Genomic DNA, 24000 nt, shown 5'->3' on the forward strand with positions numbered 1-24000 from the left:
TCTACGCAAAGCATTGGTTTTAAGGCGCCAGGCCCCGCCTTTGCCCCTTCTCCTGTCAGTAGAAACAGTTCCGCCGGGCTTAGAGGCTAAGCCACACGGGAAGGCCAGGAGTTGGACGTGGTTGTCAGAGGCTATTTGAGGCGCGTGCTGTGAGGAGCACTTTTAGGTAGTGGGAGCTTGTCCCCAGTACCACTCCTCGGCTTGACAACCTTGGAACCAAGATAAATAACACAATAGTTTAAAGCGTATAAATATATAAGATAGCTAAGATACATTGATTGATTGTATGGCCATAAAGTGAAGCCAGGAGAGTCTGTACATAAGGTGACTCTAACAGGAAATGATAAAGTAGTGGTGGTGGGGGGTGTGGAGGGGTGGGTCAGTGGGTGGAGGTGTTGATCAGCCTTACCGCTTGGGGAAAAAGGTAACTATTTTTGAGTCTGGCAGTCCTGGCGTGGATGCTACATAGCTTCCTTCCTGGGAGTGGGACAAACAGTCCTTGAGCAGGGTGGGTGGGATCCTTCATGATATTGTAAGCCGTTTTATTGTAGGAGAGGACAAACAACCTACTCTAAGATCAATCTAACGCTTCCCTCCTACATGGCCCTCTATTTTCCTTTTATCTAAGAAACTCTTAAATTTCCATAATGTATCTGCCAAATAGGCTGCCAGAGATAGTGAGAGCACCAAGTCCCTAGGAGTAAACTTCGCCAATGGCCTGTCGTAGTCCAACCACACACACACGCTACAGCCAAGAAAGTGTACAAGTCCCACAAGTTCATCAGGAGGCGAAGGAAATTTGACATGTTCCCACTGTGCCTCATCAATTGTTACCAATGCACCGGGCACATCGAGACTTGGGACGGCAACTGCTCTGCCTGTGACCACAAGAAACTTCAGAGAGTTGTGGGCACTGCTGGGCGCATCACGAAAATCAGCGTCCGCTCGCTGTCTCAGTATAATCAAAGTTCCCACTCATTCCAAACATTCTCCCTTTGCCCCTCTCTCATCGGGCAAAAGCCTGAAAGCACGTGGCACCAGGCTCAAGGACAGCCTCTATCCCGCTGTGGCAAAGCTGGCATGGTCGAGGAAAGAGGACCGGGTCGAAACAACAGAGACTGATGGAGAAGAGGAGTTCGGTGGGTAATACCGTTCCAGCTGACCGGAAGTGCACTGAGAGCGGTAAGCGTAAAGGAGTTGGGTGCTTACTGATCTGGTTAACAACAGATGGTGCAATCCGGGGCATATTACGATCGAGGAACGTGTTTTCAGACTGGATATTGAACTTCTTACTGTTGGACTTCGGCCACATTCCACCGTGATACAACACTGGGCAGCACGGCAGGTCGTTCCTGCCTGTGGCCATCGAACGTGCAGCTCCTCCCATGGAGGGTCAGACACCCTGAGCCAATAGACTGGTCCTGGACTTATTTTCCATCTGGCATAGTTTGCATTTTGTTGTTTGATTGTTTGTGGTTTTCGTATTGCTATATTTATGCTCTATTCTTGGTTGGTGCAGCTGTAACGAAACCAAATTTCCCTCGGGATTAATAAAGTATATCTATCTATCTATCTATCTATCTATGTAAAATGGACCTTTTACCTCATAGTCATCCTTGATGTGACCTTGCATTTGTCTGCCTACACTGTACTTTCATCACAACTATAACATTTTGTTCAAGTTTAATTGTCATTCATCCATACAAGAATACCCATGAATACAACCAAATGAAACAGCATTACCCCAGGACCAAGATACAAAACACAATACCAACAATCATACACAGCACATATACCACATACTGTATAATTATAATAGCAGAAGAACATACAGTTACTATATATATATAAAATGTATATTTTAATCTCCAATCTATGCCCTACCCTGTGTGGTGGGGGTCCTTAACGATGGATGCCACCTTTCTGAAGCACTGCCTTTTGGAGATGTCCTCGATACTGGGGAGGTTAGTGCCCATGATGGAGTTGGCTGGATTTCAAGTAGTAGTTCAAATTTAATTGTCATTCAACTGTACTCATGAACACAGCCAAACGACACAGCATTACTCCGGGGCCGAGGTGCAAAACACAGGTCAAACAGTCATACACGACACAAGGCACAAATAGCACATTTAAGATGGCAAGCACATATAACATAGTAGTAAAATACAGGGACACAAAAAAATAGTCCAAGTCCCCGAGTCCATGTATCTTGCAGCGGTCTGTAGTTGAACACTGTACAGCTTGTCTTCTGCTGAGTGAACACTGGAGGACAACACTATTCCAGCATGGACCCCATGCCACACTGTCTCCAGCCTTCTGGTGGAGTGCCCAACTCTGATGCCTCCCCCTGGGTGACTGCAAACAGGCGACACTGTGGTTTGAGGCCTAGTCCTTGCTGTGACTGACGCCACGCAGCTCCCTTGTCATCTGCCCCCACTGTTCACCAATGAACTAATGAAATGGACTTGCAGCATTCCACACCACCAACGTCCAACAAGGCCTTGTACTCACAAGAAAGGTGATTAAATCAATCACTTGCTGTTTGACCGCACACCTCGACCGAGCACTGACACCTCCCTGTCACACACAGCATCACGGTCCACAGCGTCCAGCTCCTTCGGTTCCCTTGCCAATGAACAACTCACTGATGGGGTAGGCTTGCAGTTCTTTCAGTTCTTAATATCCAGCGGGGTCTTGTAATCGTAGAAAATACAGTTTAAAAAGGTAACGTCATCATTGGTTGACCCCATAGAAGCCACTGCATCCAAGGTGTCGCCATCTTACCAGAAGCATTCTGTAATTGTTTCCCCTTGTACTACCTCAGTGTACTGATGTAATGAAATGGGTTGTGTGGACAGCACACAAAACAAAGCTTCTCCACTGTACCTTGGTATCTGTGATAAGAATATTACAGATTACAGGAAACTGTGAAATGGTTCCTCCAAGAGAGGAGAAGATGGCGGCGTGACGCAGCTCGCGCGGCCGCTCCAAATTGATATCGTATTTGTTAAATAGGGGCCGTGCACAATCCTGATTTGATGGAGACGGACGTGAGAAGCACGGAGGAACATCTGGAGAAACTTCTGAAATGCCTGCTTCGCTGCCGCTGCTACTGTGCGATCGAGAATCGCCGGAGGGGAAGGCCCCAAAATCCCCGGCTTTGCCTATTGCCTGTTGCCGGGGCCAGGGTCAAAGTGCTCAGCAGAGATGGTGCTCGGTGTTGGAGGGCTGATCGGAGGCTCCAAGTTTTTGGACGACTCAGAGTCGGACTGCAGTCGGGTGCTTCCAGGGTGCTGCATCGGCAAGTTTGCGGCGCTGAAAGCTCATGGCAGGGGGAGTTTCTCCCTTCAGCCGTCTGTGTGAGATGATGGGACTTTCGAGAGACTTTGAGACTTTTTTTACCGTGCCCATGGTCTGTTCTTCATCAAATTACAGTATTGCTTTGCACTGTTGTAACTATATGTTATAATTATGTGGTTTTTGTCAGTTTTTTTTAGTCTTGGTTTGTCTTGTGTTTCTGTGATATCATTCTGGAGGAACAAGTTGTATCATTTCTTAATGCATGCATTACTAAATGACAATAAAAGAGGACTGCGTGTCCTCATTATCTAATCTAATCTAAGAGCTGTCACTGTAAAGTACATTTCTGGTTCTCCCTTCCAGCACAGAAGTGGGTGGTCTGAAGTTTTGTTTAACTTTAGCTAGTCTCCATCTCGTGGTGTACCTTTACCGTGACATAGCGCGAATAATAACTATGTGCAGCGGAGACTGGTTGTATCATGGCTTGGTATGGAAACACCAATGCCTTTGAATGGAAAATACTACAAAAGGTAGTGGATTTGGCCCAGTACATCACAGGCAAAGCCCTCCCAATCACTAAGCACATCTACATGAAACACTGTCGTTGGAAAGCAGCATCCATCATCCGAGATCCCCACCACCCAGACCATGCTCTTTTCTTGCTGCTGCCAACACCACCAGGTTCAAGAACAGTCACCACCCGTCACCCATCAGGCTGTTGAATAAAAGGGGACAACTACACCCACTTGCCCCATCATTGAAATGTTCCAGCAACCAATGATCTCACTTTAAGGACTCATTATTTCATGTTCTCATTATTTATTGCTGTTAATTTTGTTGTCTTCTGCACTCTGGATGATCTTTCATTGATCCTGTTACAGTTATTATTCTATAGATTTGCTGAATATGCCCGCAGGAAAATGAACCTCAGGGTTGTATATGGTAACATATACAGTATGTACTTTGATAATAAAATTTACTTTGAAGTTGAATCATCCCAATGTATTACCTAATGACTGGCAGCACCAGATTGAGTCTAAGGCCATAAGATCATCAGACATAGCAGCAGAATTAGGACATTTGGCCCATCGAATTGCTCCTCCATTTCATCATGGCTGATTTATTTTCCTTCTCAACCTCATTCTCCTGCCTTCTCCCTGTAACCTTCAACACCCTTACAAATCAAGAGCCTATCAACCTCTGCTTTAAATATACCCAATGACTTGGCCTCCACAGCCATCCATGGCAATGAATTCCACAGATTCACCCCGTCTGGCTAAAGAAATCTCCCCTCATCTCTGTTCTAAAGGGACATCCTTGCATTATGAGGCTGGGCCCTCTGGTCCTGGAGTCTCCCACAATGGGAAACATTCTCTTCCTGTCCACTCTGTCTAGGCCATTCAATACTGTACATGATCAATTTCAATGAGATCCCCCCGTCATCCTTCTAAACTCCTCCTCTCCTCCTCCCACTCCCTCTTAATCTCCTCCACAACCACACACACATTGGGTCAGTTCACCAACAGCCATCTCGATCGTCAGTTAGTTCCTCCTCACTATTGAAAGTGTCTGCACGAGGAACTAATACAAGAAGCCAATATTTATCATTAAAGACCTCTGCCCTCCTGGCCATCGAATCTTCCCACAGGGACCCAGGCAGATGGCACAGAACCCTGAGGTTCCACACCAAAGGTTCAAGAACAGCTCCTTCCCTTCAACCATTCGGTTCTTGAACCAACCAGCACGACCCTGATCACTACACTGACACCTTACTCTGTGTAGTGTTAATGCCAGTATGGTAACACTATGACCACTTGGATTTTACTTTGTTCAAATTTCATTTGTTCTTTCTTATATAAAGTTCATATAATTTATATTTTCTCTTGCAGAGGCTGTGTATCTGACACTATGTGCCTGTGAAGCTGCTAAAGAGTAACGCACACAAAATGCTGGAGGAACTCAGCAGGTCAGGCAGCGTCTACGGAGGGGAATAAACAGGTGACATTTCATGTGGAGGGCTTTTAACCAAAATGCTGACTGCTTATTCCTCTCCATCGAGCTGCTGAGTTCCTCTAGCATTCTGTGTGTGTTACTCTGGATTTCCAGCATCTGCAGAATCTCTTGTGTTTATGACACGCTGCTAAATAACATCTGTGCACCTGTGCTTATGACTATAAACTTGGTTTTGAATTCACCCGCCTACACTAACCCTATTAGTCATCTCGTGGATCATTGCCTTCTGTACCTTGGTAGTTTAAACCCTCACTCTCAATGGCCTGCAGATGTTGTAAAGAGTCATCGACGCTGCCCAGTCTATCACAGGCACAACCCTCTCCACTACCGAGAGCATCTACAGGAGCCACTCACTACCCCAGGAAGACGGCAACCATCATCAAAGGTTTTTTCTTTGGTATGTCAGATTGGAGGTACAGAGGCCTAATGTCCCACATTACCAGGTACCCGTCAGTCTGGACATGCCCTCTTCTCATGGCTACCATTAAGGAGAAGGTACCCCATCCCTCATAGTTACCCAAGGCCAAGTTTAGTCATCTTAAGTTTCTTTCCATTTGGGTTTACCTATTTATTATCTTTGGCCTTTTGAGCCACGCTGATCAGCAAACTCTGATTTAATACTATCCTAATCACAGGACAATTTATAACGAGCAATTGGCCTACTAATCGGTACATCCTTGGACTGTGGGAGGAAATCAGAGCACCTGGAGGAAACCCACACATTCTATGGGGAGGACGTACAGACTCCTGACAGATGACACTGGAATTGAACTCCAAACTCCAATAACCTGAGCCGTGATAGCATCGTGCTAACTGTTACACTACCACGGCTATCATGGGTTTAGAGTTTTATTCAAGAATGGGAAAGACTTTTACACCTGCAAAAAAAAAATCCTCTTTCCTATGTTATACCATAGAACAATACAGCACAGGAACAGGCCCATCCTGTCTGTGCTTCCCATAATGCCAATCCAATTCATTCCTATCTGCCTGGACATTGCCCATAACCCACCATTCCCTGCCTGTCCATGTATCCTTCTGAATGCTTCTAAAGTATTGCTGTTTCAAGATTCAAGATCGCTTAATGGCATTTCCTGTACACAAGTGTAAATGAGAACGAAATAATTGTTACTTTGGATGTGATGCAGCACAAAAAAAACACGATAAGATAACGAACACAGTAATAAAAAGACAATAAATATAAATACATAACAACAAAATGCTGGAGGAACTCAAGCAGCATCTATGGAAAAAAACTGTGGAAAAAAAATAGCTTATATACATAGATTGATTGTACTGTACGTCCATAAGGTGATGCTCGGCACAGGAGTGTCTGTACATAAGGTGACTGACAGGAAATGATAAAGTAGTGGTGGAGGGGAGTGTGGAGGAGTGGATTAGTGTGTGGAGGTGTTGATCAGCCTGACTACTTGGGGAAAGTAAAGGTTTTTGAGTCTGGTGATTCTGGCATGGATGCTACGTAGCCTCCTCTCCGATGGGAGTGGGACAAACAGTCCATGAATCAGTTCTTTGTTATCTGGTCCCCTCAATCTCTACAAGGATTTCTGCTTATGTAAGTATATCCAGGACTGCACAGCAGCCCAGTTGGTCAAGCTGCCACCTCACAAGTCGAGTAACCGAGGTTGAATTCTGTCCTCTGGTTCTCGCTGTTTTCTCCAGATGCACTGGATTCCTCCAACCCACAGAAATTTAGAAAAATTGGGGGGGGGGGTGGAAATCTCATTTAAACATACTAAATATTGAAAAAGGCCTGAATGGCATGGATGTGGAGAAGATATCTCCAGCAATGGGAAGATCTAGGGCCAGAGAGCTCAGCCTCAGAATAGAAGGACGTTTCTTTAGATCAGAGATGAGGAGGAATTTCTTTACTGAGAAGGAGGTGAACCTATTGAATTCATTGCCACAGACAGCCATGGAGGCCAGGCCATTGGGTATATTAAAAGCAGAGATTAACAGGTTCTTGATTAGTCAGGGTCTCAGGGGTTATGGGGTGAAGGCAGGAGTTGAGCGATATAATAAATCAGCCATGTTGGAATGGCAGAGCAGACTCGATGGGCCAAATGGCCTAATTCTGCTCCTATATCTTATGTTCTTATACTTGAAAGCCTAGTTCAAGCAACAACTACATCAGGATGGCAACGCTTAAACTGGAAACTCCAGATGTTCCAGGCATGTGGTTAACTTAAATTATAAAATGTTCCTCTAGATCAGGGGTTACATAGAAACATAGAAACATAGAAAATAGGTGCAGGAGTAGGCCATTCGGCCCTACAAGCCTGCACCGCCATTCAGTATGATCATGGCTGATCATCCAATTCAGAACCCTGTACCAGCTTTCCCTCCATATCCCCAATCCCTTTAGCCACAAGGGCCATATCTAATTCCCTTAACCTTTTTTATATAATGGAACCCTTTGGCAGTCCGGTGAAGACTCTGGACCCCTTATCAGAATAAAGTATTTAAATCTATAAAATAAAATGCACAGGATTACAAAATAAACCAATTCTATTGAAATATAGCTATCAAGATGTTTTAAAAATTGTGATATAGTAATATATGTGCTGTTAAGTAACAAGACTTTACACTTAAATTATGACAAGTTAAAATTAAATTTTATTTTTTAAAGACATATCAGTGTGAAGACTGTTGTTGCTCGGGTTGAATAAGAACATAAAACAGTGGGGTGGTCTTTGACAAAGCATCACACATGTAATGTTGGATATTCAATCGCAGGACTGCCCGATAGTTGGCCAGTTACGTCACACACACAGGAAGACTGTGATCATGTTCGATCTACCTACGGGTATCATAATTACCGTAATATCAAAGTAGTGATGAGCATGCTGTAAACGATCCTTTGAGATATTTGTAACAACTGTAATGGAAATCTCTGCGATTTCTATTGGTGACAAAGTCACAGGTACAGCTTACACTACAGTGGTTTGTTGCCTACATACATAATTGAAGGAAATACTAACTTTCAGTTAAAAGTTAGTGAAAATAACGATGTAAATTTTTCCTGTACAAGTTCATGGACCCCCTGGAATCTATCCACAGACCCCCGAGGGGTTTGTGGACAGGTTAAGAACCCCCTACTCTAAATATTTAGATAATAACTTTAAGAAAAAGTTGAAATAATACCACAGTTAATAAAAAACCATACCCTAAATCACAAAGTGTCCTGTTATCAATTAAGTGAACCTGTGTTATTAATATAGCATAGATTTATAGCAAAGTTATAAAGACTGACAGGTTCTTGATTAGTCAGAATGTCAAAGGTTATGGGAAGAAAGCTGGAGAATGGGGTTGAGAGAGATAATAAATCAGCCATGATGGAATGGCAGAGCAGACTCAATGGGCCAAATTCGGCTCTTGTGTCTTATGATCTTATGGTCTTATGCGGAGCAGGAGGTGAATTGGCCATTGTAAGTTGCCCCTTGAGTGCAGAATCTGGGGCCAGTTGATGGGAAAGATGGGAAAATAGAATTGGATTAGTACAGGATTAGAATAGATGGGTGATTGATGATTGGCATGGACTCATTGGACCTCTGACTATAGGACTCTATGACTCTGTTTTGAAGCAGTGTCCGTATCTGCACAGTCTGTACCTTAATGAAGGCGTAACCCGTTCCGTTGTCAGTGATGGTCAGACCCAGAGCGTCCTCCGACTTGGTCACCTCCACTTCTTTCATTTGCCCTTTCACATGGGCGAAGATGAAGTCCTCCAGCCCAATCTGGCCTCCCAGTAACCTCTGCATGTCTACCTTGTGGGTGTTTAATGTGCAGAAAAGAATCTGCTGGTCCAAAAAAAAAGGAAATAGAAAATGTGAAATATAGCCATGGATATCTATAGCAGATTGGAAAGAAATAGTCTTCTGTTTGAGCTGAAATCTCTACAAAATTAACACTGACCACCAATCTTCACTACCTTTTCAACATTTACCACTCTCACGCAAAATGCTGGAGGAAATCAGCCGGTCAGGCAGCAGCTATGGAAATGAATAAGCAGTCAATGTTTCAGGCCGAGAGCCTTCTTCCAGACTGGGAAGGAAGGGGGAAGAAGCCAGATTATGAAGGTGGTTGGGTGGGGAAGGAGTACAGGATGGCAGGTGATAGGTGAGGGGGAAGGTGGATATGTAGGGGAGAGGGGGATGGCGGGAAGCTGGGAGGTGATTGATAGAAAAGGTAAAGGGAAGAAGAAGAATGAATCTGATAAGAGAAGAGAGGGAAGCATGGGAGAAAAGAAAGGAGGAGGAGCATCGGGGGAGGTAATAGACTGATGAGGAGAAGAGAAGAGGCAAGGGGGGCTAGAATGGAGAATGGAAAGAGAGAGAAAGGGGAGGTGGAATATCTACTGGAAATTAGAGAAATCAATGTCCATGCCACCAGGTTGGAGGACACCCAAACGGAATATGAGGTGTTGCTCCCTCAACCTGAGGGTGGCTCATTGTGGCAGTAGAGGTGGCCATGGATTGATATGTCGGAATGGGAATTGGCAGTGGAATTAAAGTAGTTAGGAAATCCTGCTTGTTGCAAATGGAGTAGAGCTGCTCGAAAAAAAGCGGTCCCATCGATGTTGAGGAGACCCGGATACAGCAGATGATCCATCAGTAAGAAGTAGTGAGCCACAGGGATTGGTGGATGGACCTGTGCTGCTTATCATAGATGGATGAGAATGTAAGTGGACTGTTTAGCAAGTTTACAGATGACACAAAAATGTTGCCATGGTCACAGATGGTAAAGAAGTTGGTCTCCATATGCTTAGATAGGTACAAGGAGGGACAGGGCTTAGTTGTGCAATCACTCGAGTTGAGTGTGATGTTCTCCTAAGGCAGGGATTCCCATCTTGGGCTCCATGGACCCCTCGGTTAATGGTAAAGGCCTCTGGCATAAAAAAGGTTGGGACCCCTGTCTTAAGGAGTTGTTTATTGGCAGGTCCTCAGGTGGCTGTAGAAGCCAATCAGGATGCACGTAACTGAGATGTCAGGGTAGATTCCTTCAATGGAAATTGCCTGTGAGTGACTTTGTTTAATATGGGGAGGCTGACACACAGGCAGCCCCTACACAGCCCTTGCCATGTTGAAGCCAGGGTCCAGAGACAGAGAATGTAAGGTGACGGGGGAGCCTTCCTCCACCCTCACTGCCATTACGACGTGTCATTATCTTCTTCCCGCTCCATTGCTGAGGTCTTGGTTGGATCGCTCTCTGTCTGGAACCTCCCACTTGAACTTACTGCCATGAATGACCCTACCAAGTTCTAAGTGCCAGATGGTTAAACTCCAGACAGCCTCACTTTTGGGATCACATTCATCTGCTAGCCTCTCCATCGTGACGAGGTGAAAATCATCAGAGAAGAAGGGCTTAGATAGATGACGTCTGAATACAGGAAAATGGGACTAGCTGGGTGGACGACACGTTAGGCATGGACTGGTTGGGATGAAGGGCTGCTGCTTGTGCTGTATTGCTCCACGTCTCTAATAGGAGGAGTTCAGGATGATATGGACAAAATACAGGCAAACTGCTCTAGTTTGGTGAGCACCGTGGTCAACATGGGCGAGTTGGGTTGAAGAGGTCTATTCCCATGTTGTGTTACTCAGAATCAGAATCAGACCATGAAGTGTGTTGTTTTGCGGCAGCAGTACAGTGCAATGAAGAAAAAACTATAAATTACAAATAAGAAGTAAATTAAAATTCACATTAAATAAGTAGAGCAAAATAGTGCGGTAATGAACATGGGTTTATTGTCCATTCAGAAATCTGATGGCAGAGGGGAACAAACTGTTCCTGAAACGTAGAGTGGGTGTCTTCAGGCTCCTGTACCTCCTCCCTGATGTACTAGTGAGAAGAGGGCATCCTCTGGGTGATGGGGACCTTGATGACGGACACCACCTTTTTGAGGAATCGCCTTTTAAAGATGACTCTGAGTCTTTTTGCAAATTTATTTTAATTGACTGATGTACAACACCACTCAGGTCTTGTTGCATCCTCCTCTTTCTAATCTATCATTGCTCAGGTAACAACCTGTTTTCCTGTTTTCATCATTAAAGTAGAAAACTTCATATTTATTCACAGTAAGCTGCATCCACCATGTGTTCGTTGAGTTGCATAACAAGTCCAGCTCACGCACACAGTGTTGTTTGCAAACTTGGGGATGTTGGAATGCCTTCACCTAATTCCTGATGAAGGGTCTTGACCTGAAATATTGACTGTTCATTCCTCTCCGTAGATGCTGTCTGACCTGCTGAGTTTCTCCTGCATTTTGTGTGTGTGACACTGAATTTCCAGCATCTGCAGAATCTCTTGAGCTTATTCCTTCATCTAACCCTGGTTAGAACACACTCGGAATATTTTATTCAGTTCTGTTTGCTTCACTGTAGGAAAATTTTCCAGCATCTGCAGACATCTTGTGTTTAAAACATCAACTGTTTATTTATTTCTTTCTTTAGCAGTGCAGCGCGGAATAGTCCTTCCAGCCCTTGAAGCCACACCACCCCAGCAACCCCCCAATAAGCCCAATTAATCCTACCTTAATCACGGGACAATTTACAATGAGCAATTAACATACCCAGTATGTCTTTGGACTGTGGGAAGAAACCAGAGCACCCAGATAAAGCCAATGCATCCCACTGGGAGGAAGTACAGATAGTCCTTACAGAACGACGCTGGAATTGAACTCCGAACGCTGGAATCTCCCAAGCTGTAATAGCATTGCACTAGCCATTATGTTACCATGGTACCCCCACCATAGGTGCTGCCTGACCCATTGAGGTCCTCCACAATTTTGTGTGTTGCTCTATATTTCCAGCATCTGCAGTTTTACTTTTGTCTCAAAACATCAATAATCTATAGTTTTATTATTGTTATACATACTGAGACACTTAATAAATACGAAGATTATCCAATAAACTATTGGTTTATCATTGGCATATGTATCATACAGACAAAATTGTTTATGTGCCAACTTGACCAGGAGTTCCCAACCTTTTTTTATGCCATGGATCCCTGCCACAAGTGAGGGATGCATGGACCCCACCCTGGGAACCCCTGATCGAGACAGATTGCTCCACATGTGTTTAGATCAAGGTAATGACAACAAAAATGCCACGGTAGTGTAGCGGTTAGCATGATGCTATTACAGCCCGGGGCGTTCCAGAGCTTGGAGTTCAATTCCGGCATCATTCTATAAGGAGTTTGAACATCCTCCCCATGGAAAGCGTGGGTTTTCCCCATGTGCTTTGGTTTCCTCCAACAGTCTAAAGACATACCAGGTAGTTTAATTAGTAACTGTACGAGGGGTAATTGATAAGTTTGTGGCCTAAGGTAGAAGGAGTCAATTTTAGAAAACCTAGCACATTTATTTTTCAACATAGTCCCCTCCTACATGTACACACTTAGTCCAGCGGTCGTGGAGCATACGGATCCCTTCTTTTTAGAAGTAGTCCACAGCAGGGGTGATTGATATGTTCGTGGCCTAAGGTGGGAGATGAGTTATTAACTTCAAACTTTCTGCATTATCACTCAAAGAGTTGAACTGCACGTGTATGTAACGAGAGCATCTTGGACCTCCAGGTGGTCTACAGCAGGGGTGATTTTTAAGTATTTGGCCTAAAGGTAGAAGGAGATGAGTTATACAGCTCTCATTACATGCACGTGCAGTTCAACTCTTCCAGTGAAAATGCAGAAAGTTTAAAGTTAATAACTCATCTCCTTCCACCTTTGGCCACAAACTTATCAATTATCCCTGCCGTGAACCACTTTCTGGAGGTCTAAGACGTCAACTTCTACAAAGAAGGGATCCGTATGCTCCACGACCACTGGACTAAGTGTGTAAATGTAGGAAATATAAATGTGCCAGGTTTTCTAAAATTGACTCCTTCTACCTTAGACCACGGACTTATCAATCACCTCTCATAAATTGCCAGTGATTAGGTTAGGATTAATTGGGTTTGTCAGGGGCTGCTGGGATGGTGTGGCCTAAAGGGCTGGAAGGGCCAATTCCGCACTGTATCGATAAATAAATACACAAATAAATAAATAGACAGAATGCTAAACAATAGTGTTGAATCTATAGAGAAAGTGCAGTGCGTGTAGACAAGGTCCATGGGCCATGATGAGGTAGACTAGCAGTTCATCTTTAGTGCATCAGATGTCCATTCATGAGTCCAATGACAATGGGATAGAAGCTGTTTCGAAACCTGGTGGTACGTGTTCTTAAGCTTTTATATCTTCTGCTTGATGGGAGAGGGGAGAAGAGAAAAGAGCCAGAGTGGCCTTTTTTGGCTCACTACTTTGATTGTGTTGTGTGTGTTTTACACCCTGGTCCCCGAGGAACGCTGTCTCTTTCAGCTGTGTTCATGTGTGGTTAAATGATAATTAAATTTGATTTGATTTGACTTGGTAGGAGGGCCCCGATTATATTGGCTGCTTTCCTGAGGCAGCAGGAAGTGTGGACAGTGTCAATGCAGGGGAGGCTGGTTTACATGCCGGCCCTGGGCTACTTTTACAACTCCCCAAAGTCTCCCGCTGTCTTTGACAGAGCAGTTGCCGTACCAAGCTGTGATGTATCTAGGTAGGATGCTTTCTATGGTACATTACAAAAACTTGTATGAGTGGCTGTGCTTGAGCTGGAGAGGATGCAGAGGAGAGAGAGACAGGAGTTGTCTTGGAGCCTGAAGATACATTTATCTTTTATAGATTCAAGATTCAGTGATTCAAAGTACATTTATCATCAAAGTACGTATGCAGTATAAACCCTGAGATTCATCTTCTCACGGACAGCCATGAAACAAAAACCATGGAACTCATTCAAAGAAAAACATCAAACACCCAACGCACAAAAAAAGAACAAATTATGGAAACAGCAAAAAATGAATAAAAAACACAGAATATAAAACACCGAAACACAAATTCATCGAAACAGCCCAGGCATATTCATGCAAATTCAAGGAAATCTGCAGATGCTGGAGATTCAAGCAACACACACAAAAAATGCTGGTGAACACAGCAGGCCAGGCAGCATCTCTAGGAAGAGGTACAGTCGACGTTTCGGGCCGAGACCCTTCGTCAGGACTAACTGAAAGAAGAGCTAGTAAGAGATTTGAAAGTGGGAGGGGGAGGGGGAGATCTGAAATGATAGGAGAAGACAGGAGGGGGAGGGATGGAGCCGAGAGCTGGGCAGGTGATTGGCAAAGGGGATATGAGAGGATCATGGGACAGGAGGCCCAGGGAGAAAGAAAAGGGGGAGGTGGGGAAGCCCAGAGGATGGGCAAGGGGTATAGTGAGAGGGACAGAGAAAAAAAGAGAGGGAAAAAGAGGGAAAAATAATAAATAAATTAATTAATTAATAGATAGATAGATAAATAACAGATGGGGTATGAAGGGGAGGTGGGGCATTAATGGAAGTTAGAGAAGTCAATGTTCATGCCATCAGGTTGGAGGCTACCTAGACGGAATATAAGGTGTTATCGAACAACACCCACTTTACAATGAGTGAAAGACGTCTTTTACATTTCAGAAGAATGAGACCCTAACTTTTAAAAATTACTTTGTTTACCTTTTTTCACGTTTAAATTCTGTGAACTTCCCACTCTCCCTCCCTAAATTTCAGAGCCAACTAGTTGGTAAAACATTTTTTTGTTATCACATTAACAATCGTTGGTCAATTTGTGTGAAAAAAGTGTTGGCTTCTCCAATGAAAGTAATACAGGATCAGTGTAAAAGAGCAGTTGATGGTCTGAATAGATTTGATGGACTGAAGGGCCTGTGCCCATGCTGTCTCATTCTGTGATTCTATGAGGAATAGCATGCAGATACACACATTAAATATTGCCAGCATAACACTGAGGTAAGCTGTTGTCAAAGGCAAAAATTACAAAAAGATTTTGAAATCTAATTTTGTATACAAAAAGATTTTCTACCACTATTGCTTGGCTTAAGTTCTAAGACCTAAAAGCTCACAAACAGATCATTGTCCATGGAGAAATTTCTTTCACCAGTTATTTTTGTTTTTGAGTTGATTATGTTAAAGGAAACCACATTTTTGCCTCTGATAGAGATTTTAGATTGAAGCAGCACACGCTACATTCTGTTTCCTTTCGCCTGCTTCATTGTAGTGATGGATTGCTTGATCTGCCCAGATTCAAGATTGTTTAATGTCATTTCCAGTAAACAAGTATAAAGGAGAATGAAATAATTGTCATTCCAGATCCAATTCAGCACAAAAAAACACAATAAGATAAAGAACACAATAATAAAAAAACACAAAAAATATAAATGCATAAGATAGCTTTTATACTCTACAAAGATTGATCGTTTGTCCACAAAGTGATGCTAGGCACAGGAAAGTCTGTACATAAGGTGACTCTGACTGGAAGTGATAGAGTAGTGTTGGTGGGGTGGGTTAGTGGGCCTCATCAGCCTTACTGATGAGGAAAAGTACCTGTTTCTGAGTATGATGGCCCTTGCGTGGATGCTACACAGCCTCCTCCATGATGGGAGTGGGACAAACAGTCCACAAGCAGGGCGTGTAGCATCCTTCATGATGTTACTGGCCTTTTTCCAGCACCTTTCAGTATATATGTCGTTGTTGGCGGGTAGGCTGGTGCCAGTGATGTGTTGGGCAGTTCTAATTACCCACGGTAGAGCCTTCCTGTCCGCCGCAGTGCAGTTTCCTTACCAAGCAGTGATGCGGCTTGTTAGGGAATGATATAATAGTGGTGGTGGAAGGCAGGGAGGTGTGTTGGAATGAAAGGCAAACAAAACTGTTTCACTACTTATACAGGTACACGTGATCAACTTCCAAAACAGATCAACTTCCAATTCACAAGAAACACAAAGTTTTGGCAAAAGATGGCTGCCCTCTCCCACCGCACCCACCTCTGTTGGTGATATGTCGAAGACCTCGGCAATTTTGGCATACAGTTCCTTGACATTAGTGAAGCCTTCGATCCTGCCGGTAGGGCTGCCGTGGGCCAGCTGGGTGTGAAATATCAGCCGGGGGCGAATCCGAGGAGCCTGGGGAGCGGGTGGTTCATCTGCAGTCTTCCCTGTACCTTGAGCCGGGGGACGTGCCTGGTTCTCGTCAGCAGCTCCTTCCTCCATCAACCTGTTCTCGTCTGGGTTTGTCGACTTTTTACACTTCCTCCTGGATCCACGCAGCATCTTTCTCTGGGACTCAGGGATACTAGCTTCTGAATAAAAGATGACTTTGCCACACATTGGAAGCATACACGGGTAATTTGAGACCCGTTCAGAACTCTGAGCACAGAACCTTATACATAACTTACCAGGTAATCTCATTAAGGGGAGAAGAGAAGCTACACTATGATACTGACTATCAACAAGACAAGTTCTAGGCAATGGATTGTGTTTTGCTAACGATTTAAACAACTTCTATGTTCCAGTATTTATATATTTATACACCTTTATTCCACATCCATATTTTAACCTCTAAGTATTTTTCAATGTAATTTCTTTCCTTCTACAGATGCATTGTTGAGAGCATCTGAAAATGCTGCATCACTGTGTGATACTGTACTGAAATGCAGACATCCCACCTCTCCCGGAAGTTCCGGGAGTCTCCCGTATATTAATAGTGGCTCCCTGTTGCCCGCAAATTATACACAATATCACGGAAATCAATTTTTTTGAGAGTGAGCGAGAGAAAGCAAGAGAGAGAGCGAGAGCGACCACGCGAGAGAGCCCGTGCGTGACAGAGAGCAAGAGCGCGCGAGCAAGAGAGAGCAAGCGAGAGAGAAAGCAAGCAAGAGCGACCACGAGAGAGAGAGCGTGCGAACGAGAGCACGCCATGGCAGAGTGTTCCAAAAAAAATATAAAACGTACATCACCCCAAGACTACACTAAAGTGTACCCCTGCCTAATAGGGGTCAAAATAATGACAGTGTTGCTCGCAACAGTGACTTTTCTATTGCCCATGGTGGGTTAAGACTGTAAAAGACATGTTGAGGTAAGTTTAACAGGTGTCATTCGTTCATTAGCATCGCTAACGTTTTTTAAACTAGCTGGCTAGCTGCTAAGGAGCTACTCTATTGCAGACATCCCACCTCTCCCGGAAGTCTCCTGGAAATTGATGGTGCTACCTCCCTGAAATGAGTTTTTGCAGGGTGGGATGTCTGGAAATGGCACTGCTGCAGACAGAACGGCTTTCCAATGCGTCCCCAGTACCAGGAAACCAGCCATTAAGGATATGCTATATATATAAAAATTGCTGGAAAAAGGCCGGCAATATCATGAAGGATCCCACCCACCCTGCTCAAGGACTGTTTGTCCCACTCCCACCAGGGAGGAAGCTATGTACCATCCACGCCAGGACCACCAGACCCACGGTTACTTTCCCCCAAGCAGTAAGGCTGATCAACACCTCCACCCACTCACCCACCCCTCCACACCCTCCACCAGCACTACGTACAGAACATGTAGCTTCACTTTATGGACATTCAGTCAGTCAAACGGCACTTTCCGATGGCCAAACATTTTCATTCCTGTTCCGACGTCAGTCCATAGGCTCCTCTTGTGCCAGGATGAGGTCACCCTCAGGGTGGAGGAACAAAACCTTATATTCTCTATTTGGCTAGCTTCCAAACTGATGGCATGCATATCAATTTCTCCTTCTAGAAATTTCCTCCCTCTCCCTCTCTTTTTCTTCTATTCTCTGGCCTTTTATCTCTTCTCCCCTGCCTACCACTTCTTCCTGGGTCCCCTCCTCCTTCCCTTTCTCCCATGGTCCACTCTCCTCTCCAATCGGATTCCTTCTTCTCCAGCCCTTTACCTTTCCCAACCACCTGGCTTCATCCACCACCTTCCGGCTATCCTCCATCCTTGTCTGCCGCCTTCCCGCTCCTTTCCAGAACTGAAGAAGGGTGTTGGCTCAAAACGTTGACTGTTTACTCATTCCTATGCTGCCTGACTTGCTGAGTGCTGCCAGCATTTTGTGTTTTATATGATTGCTTTTATATTTATATTTATTGTGGGATTTTTTATTGTGCTGTTTATGTTTATTGTGTTTTTTATGCTGTATTGGATCCAGAGTAGCAATAATTTTGTTCTTTATATTCGTGTACTGAAGAATGATAATAAACAATCTTGAATCTATTTTTTATAATTGTTGAATTTTTTTGTTGCATGTCGCACTCTGATCCACACACAACAGCAAATTCATAATAAATGTCATTTATTTATCTGCTGAATAAAGTTGATCTTTGACCCTTGACTCTTGATCCTTAAGCTGGTGAATTGCAGAGCGCCACCTATGTGTGACTCTCTGCAATTGACAAGGCCTCAACTTTTATCACAGTAAGTCTATCTGTTCAAAAGTCTAATAACAGATTCAAATTCAGATTTATTTGTCATATGTAGATTGAAATGTGTCATTTGCATTAACAACCAACACTCCCAGAGGGTGCTGGGGCAGCCTGCTAGAGTCACTACACATTCCAACGCTAATACATACAACATGCTCACGTTGCTGGGCAGAACACAACGGAACACAAACATCACCAGCACAAGTATTGTAGGCCTTGCAGCCATTTTTACTGAGCCCTTCTATAAATGTAAGCTTTTAATTAATTTATTTACTTAGAGAAACAGCATGGAACAGATCCTTTGGCCCTACGAGCCACACTGACCAACAACCTGAGACTCGTTATAGGGCAATTTACAATGAACAATTAACCTTCCAATCGGTACATCTTTGGACTGTGGGAGGAAAGTATTGCACCCAGAGGAAACCCACACAGTCACAGGAAGCATGTACAAAATTGCTTACAAAGGTAGCCAGAAGTGAGGTCCCTGAGCTGTTATAGTGTCACGCTAACCACCACGTTACCATGGCTCCAATATGCTACCATGGAGCCACACTTACATCAAAAACCTAGGAGTATGACAGGGGCAAAGTGGGGCTTTCCGAATAATTCGAGCACATATGCAGGCAGACGAGAGATTGATCCTATTAGGACTGATCATTTCTCTGCTGAAAATTAAAAAGATTCCAGATTCAGGTTGATTTATCACGTGAAATGTGTCATTTGCATTAGCGATCAGCATACCTAAGGACATCCCACAAGTGTCAGCACATAGAATGGCCACAATGCTCAGCAAAGCAACTCAGAACACAACAAGAGAACAACAAAACAAGCCCCTTCCCTTTTCTTCCACTCATCCACACATTCAGGCAGCTCCTCCAAATCCAGAGCAGGCCTCCAGGCCTCCACTCTCTGGACTTCCAGTCTCAAAGCTTCTTTCATCGGGCTTCAACTTCCACATTTCTGATTGACTTTTGAGCTCTGATCTTTGGTATCAAACCCCCGACTGGCTGATGACAGGACCCCAAGCTCCAGGCATGAACTCCAGGCTTGCCAACTGACCGGACCTCATGTCTCCAGCTCACACTGACATCCGATCCCAGGACCCGTTGATCTGGGACAGCACAACATCCGTGGATGTCCTACGTCACCCATCCACATCACTGGCCTTGGAATGCGGAGCAGAGGCCCAGAGACCAGATGTTTTCATCACCCATCCATGTCAGAGACAGGCTGCCCTTGAGTCTGGTGGTGTGAGTCCTCAGTCGTTTGTATCTTCTGACCAACAGGAGAGGGAAGAAGAGAGAATGAATGGAGTGGGAGGCGTTCTTGATTATGCTGCTTGCTTTCTCAATGCAGCAGCAAGTGTAGATGGAGTCCAGGAAGGGGTGGTTACCTTGCTTAATGGGCTGGCCTGAGTTCACATCTCAAAATCAGAGTCAGAATCAGGTTTATTATCACCAGCATGTGACGTGAAATTTGTTAGCTTAGCAGCAGCAGTTCAATGCAATACATAAACCAGCAGAGATAGATAGATAGATAGATAAATAAATAAATAGATAAAAACAATAATAAGTAAACAAGTAAATCAATTATTTATATTAAACAGATTTTTTAAAAATGTGCAAAAATAGAAATACTGTATATTAAAAAAAAGTGAGGTAGTGTCTATTTTGGTATCAGATGGCAGAGGGGAAGAAGCTGTTCCTGAATCACTGAGTGTGTGCCTTCAGGCTTCTGTACCTCCTACCTGATGGTAACAGTAAGAAAAGGGCATGCCCTGGGTGCTGGAGGTCCTTAATAATGGATGCTGCCTTTCTGAGACACCACTCCCTAAAGATGTCCTGGGTACTTTGTAGGCTAGTGCCCAAGATGGAGCTGACTAGATTTACAATCTTCTGCCCCTTCTTTTGGTCCTGTGCAGTAGCCCCTCCATACCAGACAGTGACGCAGCCTGTCAGAATGCTCTCCACGGTACATCTATAGAAGTCTTTGAGTGTATTTATTGACATGCCAAATCTTTTCAACTCCAAATAAAATATAGCCGCTGTCTTGCCTTCTTTGTAACTACATCAATATGTTGGGACCAGGTTAGATCTTCAGAGATCTTGACACTCAGGAACTTGAAGCTGCTCACTCTCTCCACTTCTGATCCCTCTATGAGGATTGGTATGTGTTCCTTCGTCTTACCCCTCCTGAAGTCCACAATCAGCTCTTTCGTCTTACTGACCTTGAGTGCCAGGTTGTTGCTGCGGCACTAATCCACTAGTTGGCAATCTCTGCAATTTCTTGTGGCTTTGGCCAGAACAGTTGTCACACCAAGCCGTCGCACATCCGGTGGAATTTATAAAAAATGGCGTAGTTCAATTGGGCCATGCTAAATTACCTTAGCCCCCTGTGGAAGTAGAACAGTTGGAAATGCAAGGAACGCTGGAAAGGCCATGCAGCTGCCATGGAAGGAGAAACGGAGACAATGCTTAAGGTCGAAGACTCATCATTAAGTGCATAACTACACAGACAAAATGCTGGAGGAACTCAACAGGTCAGCCATCATCTATGGAGAGGAATAAAGAGTCAACGTTTCAGGACCGGCCTCCAGTATCCAATGTCTAGTGACTAGTGTGTGTTGGCTGTCCAACGTATCCTACAGTGCAGCAGGTTGCTTAAAGTGGAGAAGATGTTGAACTGGGACAGTTCTACTTTCTCAATCTCAGAAGGCAGGGTCCAGCGGTATGACTAGTCATCACAACTGGGGTCTTCCTTGTTTGCAGTAGATGACCATGACCTCTTCGGTACCTTGTCATGCCCTTCACTCTCCACGAAGAGTTACAGAACCGCTTTCCTGGCTGCTGATTTCATCGCCCAGTCCACCAGAGCTGACTTCACATGCTAGTTCAGGCATGCCCCTATCTCACTATAAAATCAGGCCACCAGCTATCCTCACCCAGTTGAGCCTGCCTGTCGGAGCAGTGTACCAGGGTGTGTCTGCTGACTACTACTTGGCGCCACAGGTGAGAGTCGAGTGTCCAGTGGGGCCCAAAGGTGAGTGAGCTGCCCTGGAATGGACACGCAAAGGGGGGGGGGGCCCTGGACAGGATTCAAATTAGTTGCTGAAAGTTGTAAACTTAGTCAGCTCCATCATAGGCTCTAACCTGCCCAGTGTCCAGGGCATCTTCAAGGAGCGATGCTCAAGTGCGCAGCATCCATCCTTAAGGACCCCATCACCCTGGACATGCCCTCTTCTCATTGCTACTGTCAAGGAGGAGGTAAAGGAGCCTGAAGGCACTCACTCAACAATTCAGAAACAGCTTCCTCCCTCCGCCATTGGATTTCTGATTGGACATTGAACCCACGAACACTACCTCACCACTTTTTATTTCTTTTTGCCCTACTTAGATAATTTAACTTATATATAGATTAATACAGATATAAATATATATATATGTACATACTTCTCACTGTATTTTACAATAATAATAATGTTTTTATTTATTCTGTATTGCAATGTACTTATGCTACAAAAAAACAAATTTCATGACATATGCCAGTGATATTAAACCTGATGCTGATTCTGATCACTTTACTTAATTACTTAATCCGATCACCCCTACCGGGGCAAAGGCCACCAAGAGCATCTCGCCAGAGCCCTCTGTCCTTGACCAGTCTTTCAGCTATCTCAGGTGCAGCCCATCTTCTTGGTGTCAGCTTCAAGGTCACATCACCACGTTGCTTGGCCCTGTGGCCTCCACGGCCTTGCAGCTTTCACCACACAACCTCCTATGTCTTCTAGGTGATGACCCTTCCTCTCCCTGGGATGAGATCTTTGGAGAATCTGTTGGTTCTGAATTTTTACACACTTCCTTTCACTGGTCCATGGCAGAGGTGAAATGATCATCCCTTAAATATCTCTCTTCTGTATTGCTTACCGCGCCCAGAAACGGAGAGTTCCCTGCTCAGTCCCTGTCCAAGCAGCACATCATATAGTCAGACTACTGCCCGAACAAGCCAATAGGGACCCACCTCCTTTCAGGCAGCCAGCTTAGCTCCATCTTTGGAAACCTGGTTTAAGATTACGGATAGAAAGAGTGGGTTAATTCTGGGGAAGTAATCCGGGCATTGTAGTTTCCCATTTTCCTCGCTTCCATCGGAAAGCAAGCTGAATTCCACCTTTCCCTACCAACCGACGTATTGAAGATGCTACATCAATCTGCAGGCCATGCCACTCAGGGCCATGTTAATATTATTTTGTGACTGTATGTGTTGGATCGTAACTATATGTGTACTGCGTGTGTACATATTTTGCACCTTGGCCCTTCAGGAGCGATATTTTGTTTAGTTGTATAGATGTTGTATGGTTGATTGACAATAATCTTGAACTTGAAGTATTTGTTTAATGCCAGTAAATGAAATACCAGAGGAATAATCTGGATAAGTACAGATACCATATCGTTCATTCGTTTGTTATGTGCCATGTCACATGACATGGGCAATCATGGTCTTTTCTTGACCATGATTGTTCTTGGCAAATTTTTCTACAGAACTGGTTTGCCATTGCCTTCTTCTGGGCAGTGTCTTTACAAGACAGGTGACCCCAGCCATTATCAATACTCATCAGAGATTGTCTGCCTGGCGTCAGTGGTCGCATCCTGAGGACTTGTGCTATGCACCAGCTGCTCATACAACCATCCACTACCTGTTTCCATGGCTTCACGTGACCCTGATCCAGGGAAGGTGGGGCTACACCTTGCCCAAGGGTGGCCTGCAACTAGCAGAGGGAAGGAGCACCTTACACCTCCTTTGGTCGAGATGTATCTCCACCCCAGCACTTAAGGTACTATACCTCCAGTCGTAAGTACTCAAACCTCACTGTGCAAACTAACCGACTATCCTCTACTCTTTTACTGTGATCTCAATCATTAATTTCATTCCTATTTTAAATTTAATTTTGATTTGCATTTCACATTCCATCTTCATGTGTTGTAAACTGAGGTTCAATTTGAATTCTTTTGCAGATTCTGTGATTCAGATAGACATAGAACACGACAGGACACAAACAGGCCCTTTGGCCCATCTAGTCTATGCAGAACTATTAATCTGCCTACTCCCATCAACCTGCACAAGGACCAGAGCCTTCCATACCCTTCCAGTCGATGTACCTATCCAAACTTCTCTTAAATGTTGAAAACAAAGCTGGTTCCACCATTTCGCTGGCAGCTCATCCCACACTCTCACCAACCTCCCAGAATCAGAGACAGGTGTAAGATCACTGACAAATGTCGTGCATTCTTTTGTAATGCAGCAGCAGTACCTTGCTATAATAATAATAATAACTGTGATTTACAGTAAG

The 24000-nt window shown here is 44.3% G+C and overlaps 1 protein-coding gene across 1 annotated transcript in view; it reads right to left on the reverse strand.

Annotated features, from left to right (window-relative positions):
- The window catches only part of LOC140188130 (PDZ domain-containing protein GIPC1-like), a 114852-nt gene extending 96659 nt beyond the window's left edge, over positions 1-18193 (reverse strand). The window contains exons 1-2 of the mRNA XM_072244106.1: positions 18122-18193; positions 8943-9128 (exon numbers count right to left, since the gene is read on the reverse strand). Coding sequence (XP_072100207.1) covers positions 8943-9128; positions 18122-18169 — 234 coding nt within the window. The 5' untranslated portion in view covers positions 18170-18193. The remainder of the gene's footprint in view (positions 1-8942; positions 9129-18121) is intronic.
- Positions 18194-24000: the final 5807 nt, after the last annotated feature.

Source organism: Mobula birostris, chromosome 26 (genome assembly GCF_030028105.1).
Source record: "Mobula birostris isolate sMobBir1 chromosome 26, sMobBir1.hap1, whole genome shotgun sequence".
NCBI lineage: Eukaryota > Metazoa > Chordata > Chondrichthyes > Myliobatiformes > Myliobatidae > Mobula > Mobula birostris.